At 39.9% G+C, this 24,951-nt stretch overlaps 2 protein-coding genes across 5 annotated transcripts; one reads left to right on the top strand and one right to left on the bottom strand.

Annotated features, from left to right (window-relative positions):
- Window positions 1-16,679: 16,679 nt before the first annotated feature.
- Window positions 16,680-23,878, bottom strand: RBM7 (RNA binding motif protein 7). Of its 4 annotated transcripts, none has more exons than XM_068988884.1 (5): window positions 23,765-23,878; window positions 22,718-22,880; window positions 21,953-22,042; window positions 18,932-19,020; window positions 16,680-18,040 (listed from the first exon to the last, which is right to left on the bottom strand). In XM_068988884.1, exons 1-5 carry the CDS (start codon window positions 23,858-23,860, stop codon window positions 17,681-17,683), a joined length of 798 nt encoding a protein of 265 aa, XP_068844985.1. In that variant the 5' UTR covers window positions 23,861-23,878; the 3' UTR covers window positions 16,680-17,680. The 4 variants fall into 4 exon arrangements, with proteins under 4 accessions (XP_068844985.1, XP_068844984.1, XP_068844983.1 ...); XM_068988883.1 differs by having other exon boundaries at window positions 18,932-19,025; window positions 21,955-22,042; XM_068988882.1 differs by having other exon boundaries at window positions 18,932-19,013; window positions 21,955-22,042.
- A 137-nt stretch (window positions 23,879-24,015) lies between these two features.
- C16H11orf71 (chromosome 16 C11orf71 homolog) lies at window positions 24,016-24,639 on the top strand. The gene has a single exon (XM_068989244.1). It carries the CDS (start codon window positions 24,190-24,192, stop codon window positions 24,586-24,588), a length of 399 nt encoding a protein of 132 aa, XP_068845345.1. The 5' UTR covers window positions 24,016-24,189; the 3' UTR covers window positions 24,589-24,639.
- Window positions 24,640-24,951: the final 312 nt, after the last annotated feature.

Genomic DNA, 24,951 nt, shown 5'->3' with positions numbered 1-24,951 from the left:
ATCCAGTAGAGTTTAGACATTGAATTGTTCTGTGAAAGGCTCCTGGGTGATCCTAGCATGCATCCAGTTTATGAAATGCTGCCTTTGAAGGAAGAAAAAGAACAAAGAAAAGTTAATCAATCTTATATACACACAAGGAAGTATAACAAAACATATCTTAATACCAGTCACTTCTAAAATCAAAAAGTTTTAAAACTTAACTAATAGACATGGCAAGCAAATATTAGTAAAACTAAAGACATGAAATAGTCATATAAAAATAGAATTCATAGTTAATAGGATGAAAGTGGATCAAGAATATTTACATTGAAAAAGTTATAGTACATGTGAAGAAATATCCCACAAAAACTGGGAGATGTACTCAGAAAAAAAAAAATAATAAAATCACCTCTTTTAGAATGAAAAGATCAAGAAGAAGAAAAAATACAAGGTTCAAAAACCATAATTAACGGATTTACCTATCATACTAGAAGCATGCTTCACTCTATTCTTAATTTAACCCAATAAAATATGAATGTGAAAATTATGGTAGTTTCCAGTAAACTAATTGAATACTTTGTAAAGACCCAGAAAGGATAAATCATTATAAAAATTTGCTATCAGTCTAAGTGTGGATCAGATAGTAAAGAATCTGCCTGCAATGCAGGAGACCCGGGTTTGATCCCTGGGTTGGGAAGATCTCCTGGAGAAGGGAATGGCTACCCACTCCAGTATTCTTTTTTTTTTTTAATTTAACACTGATTTTATTTATTTATTTATTTACTTTATTTTACAATACTGTATTGATTTTGCCATACATCAACATGAATCCGCCACAGGTGTACATGAGTTCCCAATCCTGAACCCCCCTCCCACCTCCCTCCCCATACCATCCCTCTGGGTCATCCCAGTGCACCAGCCCCAAGCGTCCTGTACCCTGCATCGAACCTAGACTGGCGATTCGTTTCTTATATGATATTATACATGTTTCAATGCCATTCTCCCAAATCATCCCACCCTCTCCATCTCCCACAGAGTCCAAAAGTCTGTTCTATACATCTGTGTCTGTTTTGCTGTCTCGCATGCAGGGTTATCGTTATCATCTTTGTAAATGCCAGATATATGTGTTAGTATGCTGTATTGGTGTTTTTCTGGCTTACTTCACTCTGTATAATCGGCTCCCATTTCATCCACCTCATTAGAACTGATTCAAATGTATTCTTTCTAATGGCTGAGTAATACTCCATTGTGTATATGTACCACAGCTTTCTTATCCATTCATCTGCTGATGGACGTCTAGGTTGCTTCCATGTCCTGGCTATTATAAACAGTGCTGCAATGAACATTGGGGTACACGTGTCTCTTTCCATTCTGGTTTCCTCGGTGTGTATGCCCAGCAGTGGAATTGCTGGGTCATAACACAGTTCTATTTCCAGTTTTTAAGGAATCTCCGCAGTGTTCTCCATAGTGGCTGTACTAGTTTGCATTCTCACCAACAATGTAAGAGGGTTCCCTTTCCTCCACACCCTCTCCAGCATTTATTGCTTGTAGACTTTTGGATCGCAGCCATTCTGACTGGTGTGAAGTGGTACCTCATTGTGGTCTTGATTTGCATTTCTCTGATAATGAGTGATGCTGAGCATCTTTTCATGTGTTTGTTAGCCATCCGTATGTCTTCTTTGGAGAAATGTCCATTTAGTTCTTTGGCCCATTTTTTGATTGGGTCATTTATTTTTCTGGAATTGAGCTGCATGAGTTGCTTGTATATTTTTGAGATTAGTTGTTTGTCAGTTGCTTCATTTGCTATTATTTTCTCCCATTCCGAAGGCTGTATTTTCACCTTGCTTATAGTTTCCTTTGTTGTGCAGAAGCTTTTAATTTTAATTAGATCCCATTTGTTTATTTGTGCTTTTATTTCCAGTATTCTGGGAGGTGGGTCATAGAGGATCCTGCCAGTATTCTTGCCTAGAGAATTCCATGGACAGAAAAGATTGGCGGGCTACAGTTCATGGGGTCGCAAAGAGTCAGACATGACTGAGTGACTAACTCATGATGTTTGAAAGTAAGTGTAAAGTGTTGGTTTTAGTCACTCAGCTGTGTCCAACTCTTAGTGACCCTGAGGATCGTAGCCCAACAGGCTGCTCTGTCCACGGAATTTCCTAAGCAAATATACTGGAGAGAGTTGTCATTCCCTTCTCCAAGGAATATTCCTAACCCAGGGATTGAACCCGGGTCTCCTGCATTGCAGGCAGTCTTTACTGTCTGAGACACTAGTCCACTTGATATACATTTAAAAAAAAAAGAAAGAAAGAATGGATGTGACTCCTAGAAAATCTGGATACTTCACAGTTCAGTTCAGTTCAGTCACTCAGTCGTGTCCGACTCTTTGCGACCCCATGAATCACAGCACGCCAGGCCTCCCTGTCCATCACCAACTCCCGGAGTTCACTCAGACTCACGTCCATCGAGTCAGTGATGCCATCCAGCCATCTCATCCTCGGTCGTCCCCTTCTCCTCCTGCCCCCAATACCTCCCAGCATCAGAGTCTTTTCCAATGAGTCAACTCTTCACATGAGGTAGCCAAAGTACTGGAATTTCAGCTTTAGCATCATTCCTTCCAAAGAAATCCCAGGGCTGATCTCCTTCAGAATGGATTGGTTGGATCTCCTTGCAGTCCAAGGGACTCTCAAGAGTCTTCTCCAACACCACAGTTCAAAAGCATCAATTCTTCGGTGCTCAGCCTTCTTCACAGTCCAACTCTCACATCCATACATGACCACAGGAAAAACCATAGCCTTAACTAGACGGACCTTAGTTGGCAAAGTAATATCTTTGTTTTTAAATATGCTATCTAGGTTGCTCATAACTTTTCTTCCACGGAGTAAGCGTCTTTTAATTTCATGGCTGCAATCACCATCTGCAGTGATTTTGGAGCCCCCAAAATAAAGTCTGACACTGTTTCCACTGTTTCCCCATCTATTTCCCATGAAGTGATGGGACCAGATGCCATGATCTTCAGTTTCTGAATGTTGAGCTTTAGGCCACCTTTTTCACTCTCCTCTTTCACTTTCATCAAGAGGCTTTTTAGTTCGTCTTCACTTTCTGCCATAAGGGTGGTGTCATCTGCATATCTGAGGTTATGATACTTCTCCCGGCAATCTTGATTCCAGCTTGTGTTTCTTCCAGTCCAGCGTTTCTCATGATGTACTGTGCATAGAAGTTAAATAAGCAGGGTGACAATATACAACCTTGACATACTCCTTTTCCTGTTTGGAACCAGTCTGTTGTTCCATGTCCAGTTCTAACTGTTGGTTCCTGACCTGCATACAGATTTCTCAAGAGGCAGGTCAGGTGGTCTGGTATTCCCATCTGTTTCAGAATTTTCCACAGTTTATTGTGATCCACACAGTGAATGGCTTTGGCATAGTCAATAAAGCAGAAATAGATGTTTTTCTGTAACTCTCTTGCTTTTTCCATGATCCAGTGGATGCTGACAATTTGATGTCTGTGGAGTGGTTATGAGAGTTGGGAAGAGAACCACCAAGTGGGCATCACACCATGCAGGATGAAACTCACAGGCAGGAGGGTCAGCTAAGAATGATGCATGTGGTTTCAGCTTCTCTCAGCAGCCTCTGGAGAGCTGTACTAGAGCTGTAGTTTCAGCCCTGCTAGCTCACACAGGCAACCTAGAAAGATCCTGTGATCATTCAGTTCGTGAACTGGTTTGTCTCTCTACAAGTTTTTATCACATTTCCTGTTCACAAGCCTATAAAATCAGACGTCACAATAGAAGTATGGAGTGGAAAAGTCATTTAGAAGTAACTAAATAGAGTCTTTTCATACCGTTCATGGGGTTCCCAAGGCGAGAATACTGAAGTGGTTTGCCATTCCCTTTTCCAGTGGACCATGTTTTGTCAGAACTCTCCACCATGACCCGTCCATCCTGGGTAGCCCTACAAGGCATGGTTCATAGTTTCATTGAATTAGACAAGGCTGTGGTACATGTGATCAGTTTTATTAGTTTTCTGTGATTGTGGTTGTCATTCTATATGCCCTCTGACAGATAAGGATAAAAGGCTTATGGAAACTTCCTGTTGGGAGAGACTGACTGTGAGGGGAACTGGGTCTTGTTCTAATGGGCCGGGCCATGCTCAGTAAATCTTTAATCCAATTTTCTGTTGATGGGCAGGTCTGTGTTCCCTCCCTGTTGTTTGACCTGAGACCAAACTATGGTGGAGGTAATGAAGATAATGGAAACCTCCTTCAAAAGGTCCCATGCACAAACTGCGGTACTCAGAGCCCTCTACCCTGCAGCAGGCCCCTGCTGACCCATGCCTTCACCAGAGACTCCTGGACGCTCACAGGCAAGTCTGGGTCAGTCTCTTGTGGGGTCCCTGCTCCTTTCTCCTGCATCCTGGTGCACAGGGTGTTTTTGTGCCCTCCGAGAGTCTGTTTCTCCAGTCCTGTGTGAGCTCTGGCAGGTCTGTGATGGGGTTAATGATGACATCCTCCAAGAGGGCTTATGCCACACCCAGAGTCCCTGTGTCTGCTGCAGGCCACTACTGACCCATACCTCTGCAGGAGACACTCAAATACTCAAAAGCAGGTCTGGCTCAGTCTCTGTGGGGTTTCCTGGTGAGCACAAAGTTTTGCTTGAGTCCTCCAAGTGTCTCTGGCAGGTATGGGGTTTAATTCTAAATGCAATTTCGCCCCTCTGACCATCTTGCTGGGGCTTCTCCTTTGCCCTTGGACGTGGGGTGTCCTTTTTTGGTGGGATCCAATATTCTCCTGTCAATGGTTGGTCAGCAACGAGTTGTAATTTTGGAGTTCTCACAGAAGAAGATGAGTGCACGTCCTCCTATTCTGACATCCTGTAGTTTTTAAGTCTAAATTCAGACTTAAGTTGAAGAAAGTAGGGAAAACCACTGGATCATTCAGGTATCACCTAAATCAAATCCCTTAAAACTATACAGTAGAACTGACCAATAGATTCAAGGGATTAGATCTGACAGACAGAGTGCTTGAAGAACTATGGACAGAGGTTTGTGAAATTGTACAGGAGGCAGTGATCAAGACCATCCCCAAGAAAAAGAAACACAAAGAGGCAAAATGGTTGTCTAACAAGGCTTTACAAATAATTAAAAATAGAAGAGAAGTGAAAGGCAAAGGATAAAAGGAAAGATACACCCATTTGAATGCAGAGTTCCAAAGAATAGCAAGGAGAGATAAGAAAGCCTCCCTCAGTGATCAATGCAAAGAAATCAAGGAAAGCAATAGAATGGGAAAAACTAGAGATCTCTTCAAGAAAATTATAGATATCAAGGGAACATTTCATGCAAAGATGGGCCCAATAAAGGACAGAAAAGGCATGGACCTAACAGAAACAGAAAATATTAAGAAGAGAAGGCAAGAATACACAGAAGAGCTATACAGAAAAGATCTTCATGACCCAGATAACCACGATGGTGTTATCACCCACCTAAAGCCAGACATCCTGGAATGTGAAGTCAAGTGGGCCTTAGGAAGCAACACTATGAACAAAGCTAGTGGAGGTGATAGAATTCCAGTTGAGCTATTTCAGATCCTAAAAGATGATGCTGTCAAAGTGCTGTACTCAATACGCCAGCAAATTTGGAAAAATCAGCAGTGGCCAGTGGACTGGAAAAGGTCAGTTTTCATTCCAATCCCAAAGAAAGGCAATGCCAAAAAATGTTCAAATTATCCCACAACTGCACTCATCTCATATGCTACGAAAGTAATGCTCAAAATTCTCCAAGCCAGGCTTCAACAGTACATGAACCACGAAATTCCAGATGTTCAAGCTGGATTTAGAAAAGCCAGAGGAACCAGAGATCAAATTGCCAACATCCGCTGGATCATCAAGAAAGCAAGAGAGTTCCAGAAAAATATCTACTTCTGCTTTATTGACTACACTAAAGCCTTTGACTGTGTGGATCACAACAAACTGTAGAAAATTCTTCAAGAGATGGGAATATCAGACCACCTTACCTGTTTCCTAAGAAATCTGTATGCAAGTCAAGAAGCAACAGGTAGAAATGGACATGGAACAACAGAGTAGTTCCAAATCAGGAAAGGAGTACATCAAGGCTGTATATTGTCACCCTGCTTATTTAACTTACATGCAGAGTATATCATGTGAAATGCTGGGCTGGATGAAGCTGAAGCTCCAATACCTTGGCGACCTGAAGCAAAGAACTGACTCGTTGGAAAAGACCCTGATGTTGGGAAATACAGAAGACAGGAGGAGAAGAGGACAACAAAGGATGAGATGGTTGGATGGTATCACCGACTTGATGGACATGAGCTTGAGCAAGCTCCGGGAGTTGGTGATAGACAGGTAAGCCTGGCATGCTGCAGTCCATCAGGTCCCAAAGAGTCAGACACAACTGAGCACCTGAACTGAGCTGAAATAGAATCTAAACAACTGAAGTTGGTGGTGGAGGGTAATCAAGCCAAAAAATGCAGACCATTTAAGATGAAGAATGTTCAGTGCACTACATATCAAATCCTATGGATTAACTTACATTTCTAGTCAAGAGGGAGCAACAAGAATTAGATTTACCTTTTTGCCTGGAACAATCAGTGCACAAATGAAATACAAAACAAGAAGATGGATATCAGGGACAAAAGACAGAAATCCCTGATAAACAGGAAACAAGTTGGGTAAGCTCTATGATGTCTGCAGCTTGCTGCCTTGAGAAGATTTTCAGGCTGCAGTGTGGTAATGGGGGTGGGGGGCCAGGCAGAGTTGGGCCAGTTTCCTGAGATGAGTGGATAAAGCTGAGGGTTCAGAGAAACTAAGGCCACTAGAATGCCCATTAGACAGTACTGAAGAAAATTAAGTTGTACTGAGGGAACATTAGAGATCTGCAGAAAGTTTCCTCCAGTATTCAGAGTACTGATCAGCAATACAGGACTGACAAAAGTACCCAAAGCTGGGGAAAAAACTATCCCAAAGAATTAGAAATAATACTACCCAACATTCACATAGGACTGAGAACAGTATCTGGTAGCCCTGACCAGATGGAAAAGCTTCATAATTTATGAAGTAACTAGTAGAGTACGGAAAAGTGTCTTGCCACCGTAATGGGGTGAAGTAACCCTAGACTAAATATTTCTCAAACCCTGCCTAACAAATCTTAAAAGCAAGACCTAGAGGGATATAATTGTTAACAACTGTGTTGCAGAATAAAGCTCATGAATATTTACAGAAATATGAAATATCAAGCAAGCAACATGGTAAACTTCACAATGCCTAGCATTCTATCAAAATTACAAGGCAAGCAAAGAAGCAGGAAAATACATCCAATAAAGAGAACATGAATCAAAAGAAATCAGAATTAGCAGACAAGGACATTATAAATTTCTATAACTTTATTCCACATACTGAAAACTTTAAGTAAAAACAGTAAAGACCTATTTTTTAAAAGGTCCAAATCATGTGTTAATTAACTCCATGGGCTGTGGGGTGAGGGTTGGAATCCTTTCACAATTTGTGTGTATACATGATAAGATGAAGTGAAGTTACTCAGTTGTGTCCGACTCTTTGCAACCCCATGGATTGTAGTCTACCAGGCTCCTCCGTCCATGGGATTTTCCAGGCAAGAGTACTGGAGAGGATTGCCATTATACATGAAAACATGTGATCATATGCATGGGATATCTATCATATATATTTTATATATATATATGATATAATCATCAAGTTGTACACCTTAAATATCTTAAAGTTTTGTCATTTGTACCTCAATAAAGCTAAAAGAAAAAATAAAAATGAGAAAAATAAAGATCCAAATCAATTTCTAAAAAGAAAAACGTCAGTGTCTAAGATGAAGATTATATTGGAATTGTTAGACACTGCAGAAAAAAAAAAAAGATTAGTGGACTTGAAGACAGCAATAGAAACTATACAAAATGAAACACAGAGAAAAAAATAATTTTAAAAATAAACAGCACATCAGTGAGCTAAGGGACTATATCAAGCAGCCTTATATAAATGTAATCATCTTCCAAAATAACAGCGATAAAAAGGTTGTTTTTTTTAATAATAGTCAAAATTTTTCCAAATTTACTGAAAACTATAAACCCACAGATTCATGCAGCTCAATGAACCCCAGGAAAACAAACATGAAGAAACTAAAACATTAAAATGTGCTGTAATCAAATGGCTCAACATCAGCTAGAGAAAAATGATACATATATGACAGCAAATTTTTTATAGGAAAAACGCAAGAGAACGTTTGAAAAATACAAGAATGCTTCATTTTACTGCACTTCACTTAATTGCCCTTCACAGACACTGCATTTTGTTTTTTTTTACAAACAGAAGGCTTTTGGCAACTCTGTGTCAATCAAGTCTATGGGTACCATTTTTCCAACAATTGCTCACTCCATGTCTCTGTGTCAAATTTTGGTAATTCTTACAATATTTCAAACTTTTAAGTTGTTATCATATTTGTTGTGGTGATCTCTAATTAGTGATCTTTAATGCTAGTATTGCAATTGTTTGGGGTGCCACAAATTGTACCCATATAAAATGGCAAACTTAGTTGACAAATGTGTGTGCTCCAAATGCTCCACTTTCCTGCCACTCCCCAGACCCTCTCTTCCCTCCTCAGTCCTCCTTATTTCCAAGACATAATAATACTTAAATCAGGCCAATTAATAACTCTACAATGACCCCAAAGTGTACAAGAGAAAGAAGAACCAAACATCTCTCATCTTAAATCAAAAGCTAGAAATGATTAAGTGTAGTGAGGAAGGAGTGTGTAGGGCTGACACAGGCTTAAAGCAAGGCCTCTTGCACCAAACAGTTAAACAAGCTGTGAATACAAAGGAAAAGTTCTTGAAGGATATTAAAAGTGCTCCTCCAGTGAATACATGAATGATAAGAAAGTGAAACAGCCTTATTGCTGATATGGAGAAAGTTTTAGGATAAAACTTATTAGTTTACGAAAGTGTGGATAGATCAAATCAACCACGACACTCCTTTGGGACAAAAGAGCAAGGCCCTAACTGTCTTCAAATCTGTGAAGATTGAGGGAAGTGAGGAAAGTATGAAGTCAGTAGAGGTTGCTTTCTGAGGCTTAAAGAAAGAAGCTGTCTCCATACCACAAAATTACAAGGTGAAGCAGTCAGTGTTGATGTGGAAGCTACAGCAAGATATCCAGAGGATCTAGCTAGGTTAATTAATGAAAGTGTCTTTGTGAAACAACAGATTTTCAGCATAGATGAAACGGCCTTATATTGGAAGAAGATGCCATTTAGGACTCTCATAACTAGAGAGAAGTTAATGCCTGACTTTGAAACTTCAAAACGCAGGCTGACTCTCTTGTTAGGGCATAATGCAGTTGGTGACCTGAAATTGAAGCCAATGCTTATCTACCATCGTGGAAATCCTAAGAGTCTTAAGAATTAATTATTCTAAATCTACTCTGTCTATGCTCTATAAATGGGACAACCAGGCCTAGACAATGGCTCACCTATTTATAACATGGCTTACTAAATAGTTTAAGCCTACTGTGACCTGTTGTTCAGGTAAAAAAGATTTCTTTCAAAATGTTTACTGCTTGTTGACAATACAACTGGTCACCCAAGAGCTCTGATAGAGAGACAACACTAATGTTGTTTTCATGCCTGCTAACACATCCATTCTGCAACTCATGGATCAAGGAGTAATTTCAACTTTCAAGTCTTATTATTTAAAAAATACATTTCAGGGGCTTCCCTGGTGACTCAGTAGTAAAGAGTCACCTGCCAATGCAGGACACACGGGTTTGATCCCTGGTCTGGGAAGATCCCACATGGCACAGAGCAACTAGGCCTGTGCGCCACGACTAATGAACCCATGCTCTGGAGCCCAGGAGCCACCAATGCTGATGCCTGCACACCTGAAGCCTGTGCCCTGCAACAGGAGAAGCCACCACTATGAGAAGCATGTGCTCTGCAACTAGAGAGCAGCCCTCTCTCAACTTAGAGAAAAAGCCCACGCGGCAGTGAAGACCCAGCACAGACAAAAATAAATAGAATACATTTCATAAGGTTTCAGCTATCCTAGATACCATGATTCCTCTGATGGGTCTGGGCAAAGTAAACTGAACACTTAGAAAAGCTTCACTGTTCTAGATGCCGTTAAGAACATTCATGATACAGGGAAGAGGTCAAAATATCAACATTAACAGGAGTTTGGAAAAAGTTGATTTCAACTTGAATGAGTAAGGGGTTCAAAGCTTCAGTGGAGGAAGTATCTGCAGCTGTGGTAGAAACAGCAAGAGAATTAGAAATAGAAGTGGAACCTGGAGATGTGATTAAATTGGTGTGATCTCATAATAAAACTTCCACAGATGAGGAGATGCTTCTTATGGATAAGCAAAGAAAGTGGTTCTTGAGATGAAATCTACTACTGGTGAAGACTGTTAAAATGACAGACAGAGGATGTAAAACATGCTGTAAACCTATTTGATAAAGCAGGAGCAGGGTTTCAAAGGATTGGCTCCAATTTTGGAAAAAATTCTACACTGGGTAAAAGTGCTATCAAACAGCACTGCACATTGGAGAGAAATTGTTCATGAAAAGAAGAGTCAATCACTGTAGCAAACTTCGTTGTTGCTTCTTTTTGGAAATTGCCACAACCATTCCAACTTGTAGCAACCACCACCTTGATCAGTCAGCAGTCATCAACACTAAAGAAGACCCTCTACCTGCAAAAAGATTAGAACTTGATAAGGGCTCAGATGATTAGCATTTTTTAGTAATAAAAGATTTTTTAATTAAGGTGTATACATTGGGGTTTTTTTTTTAGACATAATGCTATTAAACACTTAATACAATACAGTATAATATAAATAAAACTTTTGCATGTACTGGGAAACCAAAAATTTATGACTCACTTACTATAATATTTAGCTTTTAGTGGTAATTTGGAAGCAAACCCACAGTATCTCCAAGATATGCCTACATTAAAGGGAAAAGAAAACTGTCAACTTAGAATTCTAACCAAATTATATTTCAAAAGCAAAGGTGAAAGAGACTTCTTCAGTCACAGAAAAGCTAAAAGAGTTCATCACCAGCAAGATTGTACTGTTCAGTTCAGTTCAGTTGCTCAGTCATGTCCGACTTTTTGCAACCCCATGAATCGCAGCACGCCAGGCCTCCCTGTCCATCACCAACTCCAGGGATTTACCCAAACACATGTCCATCGAGTCGGTGATGCCATCCAGCCATCTCATCCTCTGTCGTCCCCTTCTGCTCCTGCCCCTAATCCCTCCCATCATCAGGGTCTTTTCCAATGAGTCAACTCTTCACATGAGGTGGCCAAAGTATTGGAGTTTCAGCTTCAGCATCATTCCTCCCAATGAACATCCAGGACTGATCCCCTTTAGAATGGACTGTTGGATCTCCTTGCAGTCCAAGGGACTCTCAAGAGTCTTCTCCAACACCACAGTTCAAAAGCATCAATTCTTCGGTGCTCAGCCTTCTTCACAGTCCAACTCTCACATCCATACATGACCACTGGAAAAACCATAGCCTTGACAAGATGGACATTTGTTGACAAAGTAACGTCTCTGCTTTTGAATATACTATCTAGGTTGGTTATAACTTTTCTTCCAAGGAGTAAGCATGTTTTAATTTCATGGTTGCAATCACCATCTGCAGTGATTTTGGAGCCCAAAAAAATAAAGTCTGACACTGTTTCCACTGTTTCCCCATCTATTTCCCATATAGTGATGGGACCAGATGCCATGATCTTCAGTTTCTGAATGTTGAGCTTTAAGCCAACTTTTTCACTCTCATCTTTCACTTTCATCAAGAGGCTTTTTAGTTCCTCTTCACTTTCTGCCATAAGGGTGGTGTCATCTGCATATCTGAGGTTATGATATTTCTCCCGGCAAGCTTGATTCCAGCTTGTGTTTCTTCCAGTCCAGCGTTTCTCATGATGTACTGTGCATAGAAGTTAAATAAGCAGGGTGACAATATACAGCCTTGACGTACTCCTTTTCCTATTTGGAACTAGTCTGTTGTTCCATGTCCAGTTCTAACTGTTGCTTCCTGACCTGCATATAGGTTTCTCAAGAGGCGGGTCAGGTGGTCTGGTATTCCCATCTCTTTCAGAATTTTCCACAGTTTATTGTGATCCACACAAAGGTGGCTTCCCTGGTGGCTCACCAGTAAAGCATCTGCCTACAATGCAGGAGACCTGGGTTCCATCCCTGGGTCAGAAAGATCCCCTGGAGAAGGAAATGGCAACCTACTCCAGTACTCTTCCTTGGAAAATCCCATGGATGGAAGGCTACAGTCCACGGGGTTGCAAAGAGCCTGACACGACTGAGTGACTTCACCTCACCTCACAGTCTAAGGCTTTGCATTGTCAATAAAGCAGAACTAGATGTTTTTTTGGAACTCTCTTGCTTTTTCCATGATCCAGTAGATGTTGGCAATTTGATCTCTGGTTCCTCTGCCTTTTCTGAATCCAGCTTGAACATCTGGAAGTTCATGGTCCACGTATTGCTGAAGGCTGGCTTGGAGAATTTTGAGCATTACTTTAATAGCGTGAGATGAGTGCAATTGTGTGGTAGCTTGAGCATTCTTTGCCATTGCCTTTCTTTGGGATTGGAATGAAAACTGACCTTTTCCAGTCCTGTGGCCACTGCTGAGTTTTCCAAATTTGCTGGCATATTGAGTGCAGCACTTTCACAGCATCATCTTTCAGGATTTGAAATAGCTCAACTGGAATTCCATCACCTCCACTAGCTTTGTTTGTAGTGATGCTTTCTAAGGCCCACTTGACTTCACATTCTAGGATGTCTGACTCTAGGTGAGTGATCATACCATCATGATTATCTGGGTCGTGAAGATCTCTTTTGTATAGTTCTTCTGTGTATTCTTGCCACCTCTTCTTAATATCTTCTGTTTCTGTTAGGTCCAGACCATTTCTGACCTTTATTGAGCCCATCTTTGCATGAAATGTTCCCTTGGTATCTCTGATTTTCTTGAAGAGATCTCTAGTCTTTCCCATTCTGTTGTTTTCCTCTATTTCTTTGCATTGATTGCTGAGGAAGGCTTTCTTATCTCTCCTTGCTATTCTCTGGAACTACATCTTCTTAAAAGAAAATCTATTTAAAATAATGACAGCAATGAAACAAAGAACCCAAAACAACAAATAAAACCAATTCAGTGTAGGGTATATATATGTGTGTGTGTGTGTGTGTGTGTGTGCGTGTACATGTGTGTGTGTTAGCTGCTCAGTCATGTTCAACTCTTCAACTCTTTGCAACCCCATGAACTGCCACCAGGCTGCTCTGTTCATGAAATTCTCCTGGCAACAATACTGGAATAGGTTGCCATTTCCTTCTCTAAGAGATCTTCCTAACCAAGGGATCAAACCCAGATCTCCCACATTGCAGGCAGATTCTTCACCGACTGAGCCATCAGGGAAGCCCCATAGGTGTATACACATGCACAAATGTGAAATGGATAGCAGCAAAAGTCTCTAGCAAGCCTGAACAGAGAGTGGGAAGGACGTAAAATATTACTATAATAGGAGCTAAAACTGGACTATAAGTTGAGAACAAAGTTTACAAAAATTCTACTACTCTATATCCATTAATTTGGAAAGACAGAGAAAATGTTATTTTTAAAGAAAATATAAATTATCCAAACTAACGTTTGGGAAAGTAGAAAATCTAAATAGATCAATAACCACAAAAGACAATGAGAAGTAAACTGTTTACTTCCAAGACTCAGATAATTTTAATATAGGGGTTTAACTAGTTCTAAAGAAACAGGCAATTCTCATATTATTCCATTTTTTTCCTAAGCTTACTAATTCATTCTACGAAACCAGCAGGATCATAATTCTAAAACCAAACTAAAGAATTATTTTAAGAAATCTCATGACTATAGATCCAATAACTTAAAATTTTGAAAAACAACATTCTAGTGTATTAAAGGCACAGTATATTGTGATACAATTTTTAAAATAGGATACAGTGATGGTTCAGGGTTAGGAAATCTATACCAGAGAAGTTTTTGATGTTGAAGTCTCCCTCTGCTCTTCAATTATTTGAGCAATGTTCTTTATTCATTCATCAAAAATTTACCGTGCATTGTATATATGCCAGGCACTGGACACTGGGCATTCAGTGGTGAAAATATGAGGTCCTGGCCTTCATGGAGATGTCTGCTGCTGCTGCTAAGTCCATTCAGTCATGTCTGACTCTGTGTGACCCTGTAGATGTCAGCCCACCAGGCTCCCTGTCCCTAGGATTCCCCAGGCAAGAACACTGGAGTGGGTTGCCATTTCCTTCTCCAATGCATGAAAGGGAAAAGTGAAAGTGAAGTCGCTCAGTCATGTCTGACTCTAAGTGATCCTGCGGACTGCAGCCTACCATGCTCCTCTGTCCATGGGAGTTTCCAGGCAAGAGTACTGGAGTGGGGTGCCATCGCCTTCTCCGTCATGGAGATGTCTAGTGAGATACAAATAAAAAGAAAATTTTAATACAATGTAAAGTCTATTATAAAAGAAATGCAGGGTACTATGGGAACACATAAGTTGGTATGTAAACTTTAGGGTGCTGTTAGAACATCCCTGTTAACTGTCTATTCTAGGATGGTGGCAGTGGATACAGAGACGAAGGCCCTACACAACACAGAGTGGTATAAAATCTTCTGACGGCTGATTGGATGGAGGAGGGTGGAGTCAAAAGATTCTTTGGGGGGAATCTTAAGGTGTTCAGATTAATGTATTAATTTATACATGTTATGCATAAAAGGGTAAAATAAAGGCCAAGTTTGAAAAATACTGTTAGGTATAAACATTACTGCAGCACGTTTTATGGCACTGTTCTGTCACTATGAAAAAGTCAGTGTTAGTGTATGATGTTTATGAAACACTGGACTACAGAACCCTGTTGTTTTGCAGAACAACGTATGAGAGGAGTTTCGTGGAATGCACACTGGGAGAAATTGCTCTCCATAAAAACGATTTCTTCCTTTCTGCTTCAGCAACTCTCAACACCTCAGTGCACAGTCTCACCAACTATATTCAATTCTTTATGGCTGACTTCTATCCCTTTACACCAGGGTTCCCAACCTCCTGGATATAATGCCTGATCGTCTGAGGTGGAGCTGATGTATTAATAATGTACACAGTAAATGTGATGGACTTGAATCATCCTAAAACCATCCCCCCTACCCTCTCCAGTCTATGGAGAAACTGTATTTCATGATACCAGTCCCTGGGGTCAAAAAGGTTAGGAACCACTGTCGTACACAGCACATGTATTTAGTTAGGTTACTTTCAACTGGGTGAAGCTGAAGAGAAAAAAGATGCCCTGGGACCTCATAAGGGGGCTTCCCCGGTGGCTCAGTGGGTTAAGCGTCTGCCTACAATGCGGGAGACCTGGGTTCGATCCCTGGGTCGGGAAGATCCCCTGGAGAAGGAAATGGTAACCCACTCAAGTACTCTTACCTGGAAAATCCCATGGACTGAGAAGCCTGGTAAGCTACAGTCAATGGGGTCTCAAAGAGTCGGACACAACTGAGCAACTTTCCCTTCCCTTTCCTTTCATAAGGGGTGTCCCAAAAATATTAAAAAGAAAAATTTTATTCTGAACCAGTGACTGGTAAATCAATATGAAGGGATCTGACCCACAGGTAAGTCACAATATAGTATTAATCTGTTACTATCTACAAATGCTAATAAATAAATTTCCATATAGGTAAGACAACGGAAAATAACAGGCTCATTAGAGATAGTGACCTGGAGAATTCAATGGACTGTACAGTCCATGGGGGGTCACAGTCAGACACGACTGAGCAACTTTCACTTTCATTAAAGACTTCTATTTTAAATTTATTTTTTAATTGAAGGAAAATTGCTTTACAGAATTTTGCTGTTTTCTGTAAAACCTCAATATGAATCAGCCATGAAGCGAAGTCGCTCAGTCATGTCCAACTCTTTGCGACCCCATCAAGTTCCTCCATCCATGGGATTTTCCAAGCAAGAGTACTAGAGCGGGGTGCCATTTCCTTCTCCAGAGGATCTTCCTCACCCAGGGATCAAACCTGCGTCTCCCGCATTGTAGGCAGACACTTTACCGTAACTGCTTTGTTGTTGTTCAGTTGCTAAGTTGTCTGACTCCTCTGCTACCCCATGGACCGCAGCCTGCCCGACTCCCCTGTCCATGGGATTTCCCAGGCAAGAATACTGGAGTGGGTTGCCTTTTCTTCTCAAGAACTGCTTAGAAGGACAGAAATTTCTGATCTTAATGTTCTCTGTGCTAGTAACTGGATGGCTTCACATACATAGGCACAGAAAAGCTGTGCATATTTAAAAACAGAGAAAATCAAATGTACAAATTCCTAGACACCACGAAGAGTAACCAAATTAGTTTACAGTGCTCAGAAACATAAACCATGTGTTATTGAAAATCTGATTCTAAAATATTAAGTTTGGTATGTTCAAAGGTATATTTCAGGATACTCTAAAAACTGACACTTTTAACACCAGGCAGTCACTGAATAAAAGCATGTTGCTAGTTTTTTGTGTGCAGTGTCCCTAAAGTTAGTGATGTTAAAAAAAAAAAGACATATTCTTTCATTTTGTTTTCAATATATTAAAAAGCAACATAGTACAAATGCTGTAGTTAATATTAAAAAGGACTCAAATTTTACAAGGAATTAATTTTTTATAAACAAGTTCTACAATGAAAGGGAAACAGCATCTTGATACATAAAAGTGTTGTTAAACAAGATTTAAAAATTTTTAAATCAGAAAATGTTTCAGACTAAATTCTTTCAAATTCAAACAAAAGAAAAAGCAACCTGTACAATCTCCATAATAAAATGTGCCCCTATACACTTGTCCTGGATACAATGTTAAAATTTTCGAAGTTTGAGTCATAGAGGCAGTACTTTAAAAAGTACATTTTCAGTTAAACATTTTACTATTTATCCAACTATGCATTTATGTTTTTGTTCTTCCAGAAATAGGGGATTTATATTAACACTGTATTTTTACTGTAAAAAACTACATTTAGTGATATTTAACTTCCTGAGTGGCTTCAGTCATACATCGATTTTATGAGCAAATTCTAAAATTTTACAACGAAATAGCATGTGTAGATGTCAAGATCATGTCCAGAACTTACACTTAAGTTCTCTGAGAAGTTAAATATGGTTTATCCCCAAACTTTTATCAAAAAGCTTTCTCATATGTTAGTAAAATGAATCACTGAAGTTAAACATTTTCTTATTAACAAAATACTGAGTCAATTCTATCAACTTGAATATTTTTCATTATATACACGAAAAATCTGATTCACCAACAAGAAGCTTCTTGCAATACAAAACAATAATTAAAATATTTTCTTCATAATACAACTAATCCATATAATACATCCTTTACTCAATTGTCTAAAATGATTAGGAACTGCCGGCACTTTCTTCTGCATAAAACCCTTTCCTCTTTTTAAAACCCTGAGGTGAAAGGCTATGAATATAATAAAACTAGAACCACAATTCTTCTCATGTCTGTATTGAATTGCTATTGGGTTTTAAAATTTTTACAAAGAAATGTGGCAACTTGTAAAGCTGCTCTATAGTTTAAGAAAACATTCTCAGAAACAACTTAACAAAAAGGGACCTAAAATGACCCTATGAGAAATCCTTATAACACTTGTTAGTGTCGAGATGAGCGCCATTTCCCATTTCTACCACTGTCTCTTCTGTTATCATAGTCATGGCTCCAGCCATCGTGATTCCTGTCTTCATAGAAAAAATCATCCCTGTTTCCTCTGTAATGATGGTCAGACACATCACTGTAACGCTGTTCACGGCTGTAATGTCTATCCATCACGTAGGGATGAGAATTCAGTCTGACTTTTCTCTGTGATGATGGTGTATCTTGGCGCCACTGGGAGCTTGAAGACTGGTTAAAAGTATGATTATGTGACTGAACTGATGGGGAAAATCCTGACTGATCCAGATGTGGAGAACCAAATTTCCCTCCATATGACATCTGTCTCAAAACACTGTTCATCTGAGCAAAGAGAAAAAGAAGAAAATGTTAAGCACAAATATTTCTAGGTATCAAAGGCAACAAATATATAGCCCATGGTTAAACACAATAATGGAAAAGCAAAATCATTCTTGCCTATCTGAATTTTAAGTTAAACACAACTAAAAGTAGTAGAAATGGTGAGTGAAATGGACTAGTAAGGAGAAAAAGAGAGAGAACTACTAAATGACTAGATCACTGGTTCTCAAATTCTGCCTATGGGAAGATATTAGGCAATGATGATTTTTTTTTTAATGGTTTATGGCAAAATGAAAAAAATATGTTTATAAAAGCTCATATCCCTTTATACTAATTTCTCAATTTTATTTCACTCTTGTATTTTATTCTGCAGACTGTGAAATACACAAGTCTAGGTACCATGAGCCAAGATTGTGATCTGGGCAAAGAAACTAAAAAGAAAGAAATGTGAGAAAAAGAAAAAAATGAAAGATTTGGAGACCGATCAAAGACAAAAAGAAAACAGCAAAGATATCTAAGATTTTATTACTGGTGATATTATTACAGAAAAAAATGGAAAGTTCACAAGGAAGGGGATCTAGAAGATGCCAGTATATTAAGGGATTAAGTATTAAAGACAGTATATGATAGAAATTACTCAGCATAGGTTACAAGAACATCAGAGAATGAGTTTCCAATACTTGCAACACACACACTAACAATGGTTAAAGAAAAATACAAATGTGAGCAGCACTCTTCTATTCAGCTTTGATCTTATAAATATATATTTCAGCCCAGTGGAAACTGAAATCTACAAAGACCATGCTAGTCTAACTAAAATTTAAGAAGTTAAAAAAGAATTTTAACTAAGTATAATTTTTCTTTTTAGCAACTCAAGTTGAATAATCAGCTTACCACTGCTTGTCTCTGAAAATTTTCTGAAGACGAGAAAGATCTTTGAATTGTCTGTGCTGATGGAGTCATGTTATCCACCGTCCTTTCATGAAAAGTAAAAAATAAGAAAACATACAATACTTATAATATTATATAACATATTATATAATCATTCATATAATCATTCATTCAACAAATAAACATGACAATCATGAGTAAGACCCAATCTTCAAAGATGGGAATCAATAAGCCCAACAAGGTATCTGCTCTCAAGGAGCCAGGGGTAAGGATTCAGACAATAAGAGAATCTCACATGGTTATAAAGACATATAATATACAACTATATAAGCTGAGGTGACAGAGAAGGGATTCTATTTTAGCCTGACTGGTCAGGAATGGCCCTTCTAAAAAGGCAGTATCTGAAGTGAGAGCTAAACAAGATTACCTGAAGACAACACATTCCAGCTGAGGGAAGGACTAGCAGTGGAGAGCAAACTATAGTCTGTGGGCCAAACCCAGTTTGTGCAAAGCTTGACTGGAACACAGCCAACCTCTTTTGTTTTTGCGTAGTGCTACAATGGCAGAAGAAACTAGTTCTTTATAGGAAAAAAAAAACCCAACAGTCAATTTACAGGGGAAAAAAAATTTGTCAATCCCTGGGCCCCTAGTGCAAAAGCCTAGACTGAGCACTAAAATGAAAAGGATTTGATCAATTAGATAATAGGTGAGGGAATCAGAAGAAATAAAGGATAAAATCTAGGGCTATGGTGGTCCACTGGTTAGAACTCCACACTCTCACTGCCGAGGGCCTGGGTTCGATCCCTGGGTTGGGAAGATCCCCTGGAGAAGGGACCACCACTCACTCCAGTATTCTTGCCTGGAGAATTTCATGGACAGAGAAGCCTGGTAGGCTATAGTCCATTGGGTTACAAAGAGTCAGACATGACTGAGTGACTTTCAAAGAAAAAAATTACTGAGACAAGAAAGAGTAATAGGCTTTGGGGAATAAGGAATTCTATAACATAAAGAGAATATTAATCTAAAGGATTTAACCCTTATTCCTCACTTCCTAAAGAGGTAACTTGCTCTACAGAAAAGCTCAGAAAAGATTTTAATTTTATTTTAAAATACACCATTGGAATCAAACCACCAATTGATTTATCTTATAGTTTAGATCTTTTTATTTAGGGTTCTTTTTTCTTACTTTTCTAAAGCAGAACTGATTTTACTTATACTCTACAAAGAAAGCTATTTACACATTCGTTCATTCATTCATTCCACTGAGCACATGGGATCTCAGGTCCTTGATCAGGAATCAAACCCATGCCCGCTGCAGTGTAAGGGCAAAGTCTTAACCACTGGACCACCAGGGAAGTCTCATCTTTTGTTTTCTTAAATCATATTATGTGTCTGCATGCCAAGGGGCTAAAAAGTATAATTTTACTTGTAGAGAGTATAAAAATCAGGTATACACTAAGACTTGATTATAACTATTTACTTGTGTATTTTTCCCCCCAAGAATTTCTAAGATGGGTTAAAAACTTTTTCCTCCCTCCACCTAAGATAACTTACAAGTTTCTATCATAGTGGTTAGAGATGCTTCAAATTCCAACTGTACTGAAAAGCATTTCAACACAATTTCAGCTGGCAAGAAAAGCATACCCTTCCAGATTACTGCTTTCTTAGAATTTCACCTTCCAGACTCTTCATATTCATTCACCCACTTCTCTTCAGCTCCTGGCACCACCTTAATCCAAACTATCAACTCAACCGCAACAGCTTCCTTGCTTCTAATACCAATACTTTGCTACCAACGGATTCCTAATTGGTCTGTTTTCACCCTTGTCTCCTTCAATCCATTCTCTCCCAGTGAACCCAAGTAACTCACTAAAATACAAACCTTCTCCTTTTACTATCCTACCAAAAATGTTTCAATGTCTTCCTACTGTTCTTAAGGTGAAATTCCAAAATCCTAATTATGACATAAAAGAAAGACCCTATGCCATCTGGCCTCTGTTTACTCTGACAAGATCGCCTACTACTCTCCATTTTTCATTCATTATGATCTAGGTACACTGTCCTCTCTCAGATCCTCATTCACTTATCTCTCCTTATTAAAATTTTCTAAACTCTTTCTACTCACATCATGGTGGGTGTGCTCAATCACACTGCCTGGGTTTGAAAACAACCTCAATGCTTATGAGCAGTTCACATTTGAGTAAGTTAACCTCCAACCCTCATTTTCTTCATACATAAGGTAGAGATAATTCTTACCTCATAAGACTGCTGTGAGGGATAAGTGAGATTATAAATACAAAGGACTTGGTGACAAATCTGACAGGTGACAGGATTTTTTAACTCTTTCTTGAATGAAGCACATTACGATTGATAAATTGCTCTAAGGACATACCAGGAAAAAACCATCCCTAGTAAAAAATTAGCCTCCCCAAAGAAAACTATTTAAGTAGATACAAATACGGTACCTTTTCTAATCCTTAGTAACTAAAAGGGATTTTAGAGATCATCCAAATCAACTCTTTTTCCTTACAAATGGAAAGATAGGGCCACAGACTAGCTCAAGATTACACAATTATTAAGAGACATATTTAGAATCCACCTTTATGAACTCCTAGTCTGTTTACTAATAGGTATTTTTAATCTGCAAGTAACAACCAATTAGTGGTCATAGAACTAAGGTGAATTAAAAAAAATAAAACAGAAAACAGAGGGTAGTACAAATAGCAAGGGTTAAGTAATGTTTTGAGAAATTCTGTGTCAGTATATACATGTATGTGGGTTTGGGTATATGTCTTTACAATGAACATAGTTACACATGTATTTATTTTAAGGGAACTATATACAATGGGCCAACAGCCCCCTTAGAATAGATACTACGTGTAACTATAATCCAAAATAGCAAATACAGCAGCAGAAAAAAGAGGCAGGAGCATAATGAAGGAAGCCAATCACTCATGTGTTTTTTGAGATCACAACCTAAAAAAAATTCCTGATAGATGATTTTTAAAATAGGTGCAAAATATTACCTGCTAGGAGATGTGGAAGTAGGGCTTGCATTTCCAACATGATGCTGGGAATATGACAAACTGACCTCCTGTGAGGCATGGCTACTTCCTAAATGAAACAATTTGAGAAATTCTTATTGTTAGAAAGTTTAATTTGAAATTTTGTATTCCTCAGCCCAATCATTCCAAAATAGGTAGACATAACTTAAGGTGAAAACCTCAAATTTCAGTGAATCGCTTTATAGTTCATCAGAGTGAAAACTAAGTGTTTAATACCAGATATATTTAAAACAAAGGGTTACAAATAAGGTACTACCCAATGTACAACAGACAATGTATAAATACCCAATTTGGCCATAGTACTCTGATCCCCACACTAAATTGTAAAACTGAATACAAGGAAAGTTTCATCCTCACATGATCACGCATCAAAATTAGTAAAAGTAAATTACAAAGCAGTCAGGAAGACTTCCAGGAAATAATCTTGGTGCTTTTAGAGCATGAAACCAAAATCAGTCATTCTAACAATGAAGGTTTATGTTCTCTTCACCCCCCTCAAATTGAAATTTTAACTCTCTTGAAAATTACCACTTTCAAAACCCATACTGTCAATGTTACCCATTTTTAGCAATATATAGTTTACTATTTATAAAGCTTAAAGCATTTTCACCCAAAAAGAGGTTCTCAAAAAAAAAAGAGGTTCTCTAGAACTGAATAACAAAATTAAAAACAAAAAACAAAGCAGTGAACAATCTCTCTCCCCAAATCATCAGTAAACAGTTACCTGCTCTAAACTGAATCTTGATAGGCCTTCCGAAAAGTTTGATTCCGTTAAGCAGATTCATGGCATAAGGAACAGATACTTCATGTTTGAAATTCACAAACGCAAACTGCTTCGGTTTACCATCCTTGTCTTTTGGAATTTTCACTTTAATTACTGGACCAGCCTACAGACACAAAAAAGTGTTCAGAATTTCAGTAAGGCAGTGTCAGGAAATACTCAAATGTCACAAAGTTTATAATGTAACCATGGACTCTTAAAAAAAGGATACACACGGATTTCCCTCACGGTTAAAGAGCCTATAGATATGACTGAAAATTAGGTTAACTTACTTCGGGGGAGGGAGCCCATAAGGAACTGGAAACCCAATCACTGAATTTACGCTTCACTGCCCTTTATGACTTTAACGTCTCGGCCAACACCCATCGTTTTCCACTTTGTGGAAATTAACGTTTATCAAGAGCAAGTTTTCTTGGACTAAAAGTTCACTTTTGCATTGATCAACCAAACCATTACCAGCTGTTGGAGGGTACTGGAGGGAACAAGTTTAACACGTTTTAATACAGATCTTAATACAGAGACACTAAATGCCGCTTTCCTACGGAGTCTCAGCTTTTTCTACGGAGTCTTTTCTTATGAGTCTGTCTTTGCTGCAACTTCGTAAGAAACTTAAGTGTAAAATGGATACTGACAAATAAATTGAAATAAAATTTACAAGCAGAAGATGAGAAAAGGAGGAAAAGTACAGCTTAACGAAGGACCCACACGTTTGGGGCCCCTTAAAGAGCCTGAATCTTTACCACAGGAATGCCCGATTGAGAACCCACCAGCACCTTTAGTCTTCACTTTGGCCTGAATTAGGGTTTTTCTCAGAAAGCCACACGCAGCGAGCGCCTCCCTTTCTAAGCGTGACCCCCGCCTCCAGCCCGCCCACCTGTCAGGGTGCCGGGACGCACCGTCCCGCTTCCGCCAAGGAAGCGCGGATCGCCGTTGGGCCGGACCCTAGGCGGGCCGGCAAATGAAAGGAAGAGGCTTATCCCAGCCTCTTACCTGGTGGAAAAGCTCGAAGAGGAGTTCCTCTGTTACTTTCGTTTCAAGGTTGCCCACAAAGAGAGTGCGATCCGCTTCGGCTGCCGCCGCCCCCATCTCAGCGTCGCCCCCTCCCGAAAAAGGCCGAAGGGTCGCCGCCGACGCACGCACTGCGCACTCTCAGAAACCCCACGTCCTCGCGCACCGAGGCGTCACCGACGTAAACGTCAATCACGCCTGCTCTCCGCGGCGTTGACGTGCGCTGACGGACTGCGCATGCTCCGAGGAGAGGGCTCGGAGAAGACTCCTGGTCGCCGCTGCTGTAGTGATGGCTTCCAACGAAGTTGGTCTCCGCTGTCGGGATCCGCTGAACTGATCTGCGGAGTCGCGAAGGGCCTACCTTGACCGAGAGTCGTAAGATCAGATACTACGGGCAGTATTTGAAGATGGCGCAGAACTCTGTGTCCCTGTCCGCCGGCGATCGAAGGAGTCGGGTGGCTTACCTTAGCTCTTCCCACGGTGACCTCAGCTCGTCGGCCTTAGCGTTGGCAATGGTCTCCGGAGACAGCTTCCTCGTTACCAGGCCCGAGGCGATTCTTCCAGAACCTGTTCCTCGATCCTCCGTGCGGCTGAACTTCCGGACCGAGAGCCGTCGGGCGCCTGGTGGCGGCCGAAGCCCGACCCGCTTTAACGAAGGAAGGGAACTGGAGGCGCGGAGCCGAAGCCGCCGGGCCAGATTCTCACCTTACCCGGGCCCTGCGGTGAAACTCGACCTTCTAAGAAGTGTCCTGCAACAGCGTCTGGTGGCACTTGGAGGAGTTACCGTAGCCCGTCTTTCAGCTTAAAACCAATACCTTCCTCGGCCCTTCAATTAACGTGTAAACAAGGCCTCTCTCTAAAATACATTTTTGGTGCAACCGAAGTCTTTTTAGAGGGGCGTCTTTTCTGTAGCCTAGCCCAAAAGAAAATGTTTGCAGTTATTTGAGTCACACGGTTTTAAATAGCCATGATGATTAGGTTAGAAGGGAGGAGGAGCGGAGATTTTATTGAGGTGGTCACAAAGCTGAGCTGATTGGATCGTACTTCCCAGAGGTCAATAGTCCCTTCATCTTCCCAACAAAGAACCACATTTTTCTCGCTTTCCATAAGTCTTAGAATCCCTGGCAGATTCTCTTGCCTTGAGACTTGTAATTCCGAGCTTCGTTAAC

Source organism: Capricornis sumatraensis, chromosome 16 (assembly GCF_032405125.1).
Source record: "Capricornis sumatraensis isolate serow.1 chromosome 16, serow.2, whole genome shotgun sequence".
NCBI lineage: Eukaryota > Metazoa > Chordata > Mammalia > Artiodactyla > Bovidae > Capricornis > Capricornis sumatraensis.
The sequence above is the reverse complement of the archived record's forward strand: the minus strand, read 5'-3'. Positions and strand labels throughout refer to the sequence as shown.

Excerpts from the sequence above, each read along its gene's own strand:
- RBM7 (XM_068988883.1), bottom strand. The coding sequence starts at position 23,860 with ATGGGGGCGGCGGCAGCCGAAGCGGATCGCACTCTCTTTGTGGGCAAC. Across the intron at positions 22,881-23,764 it reads TCTTCGAGCTTTTCCACCAG|GCTGGTCCAGTAATTAAAGT; the intron begins GTAAGAGGCTGG and ends TTGTGTCTGTAG. Across the intron at positions 22,043-22,717 it reads CAAGATTCAGTTTAGAGCAG|GAAGTAGCCATGCCTCACAG; the intron begins GTAACTGTTTAC and ends TGTTTCATTTAG.
- C16H11orf71 (XM_068989244.1), top strand. The coding sequence starts at position 24,190 with ATGGCGCAGAACTCTGTGTCCCTGTCCGCCGGCGATCGAAGGAGTCGG.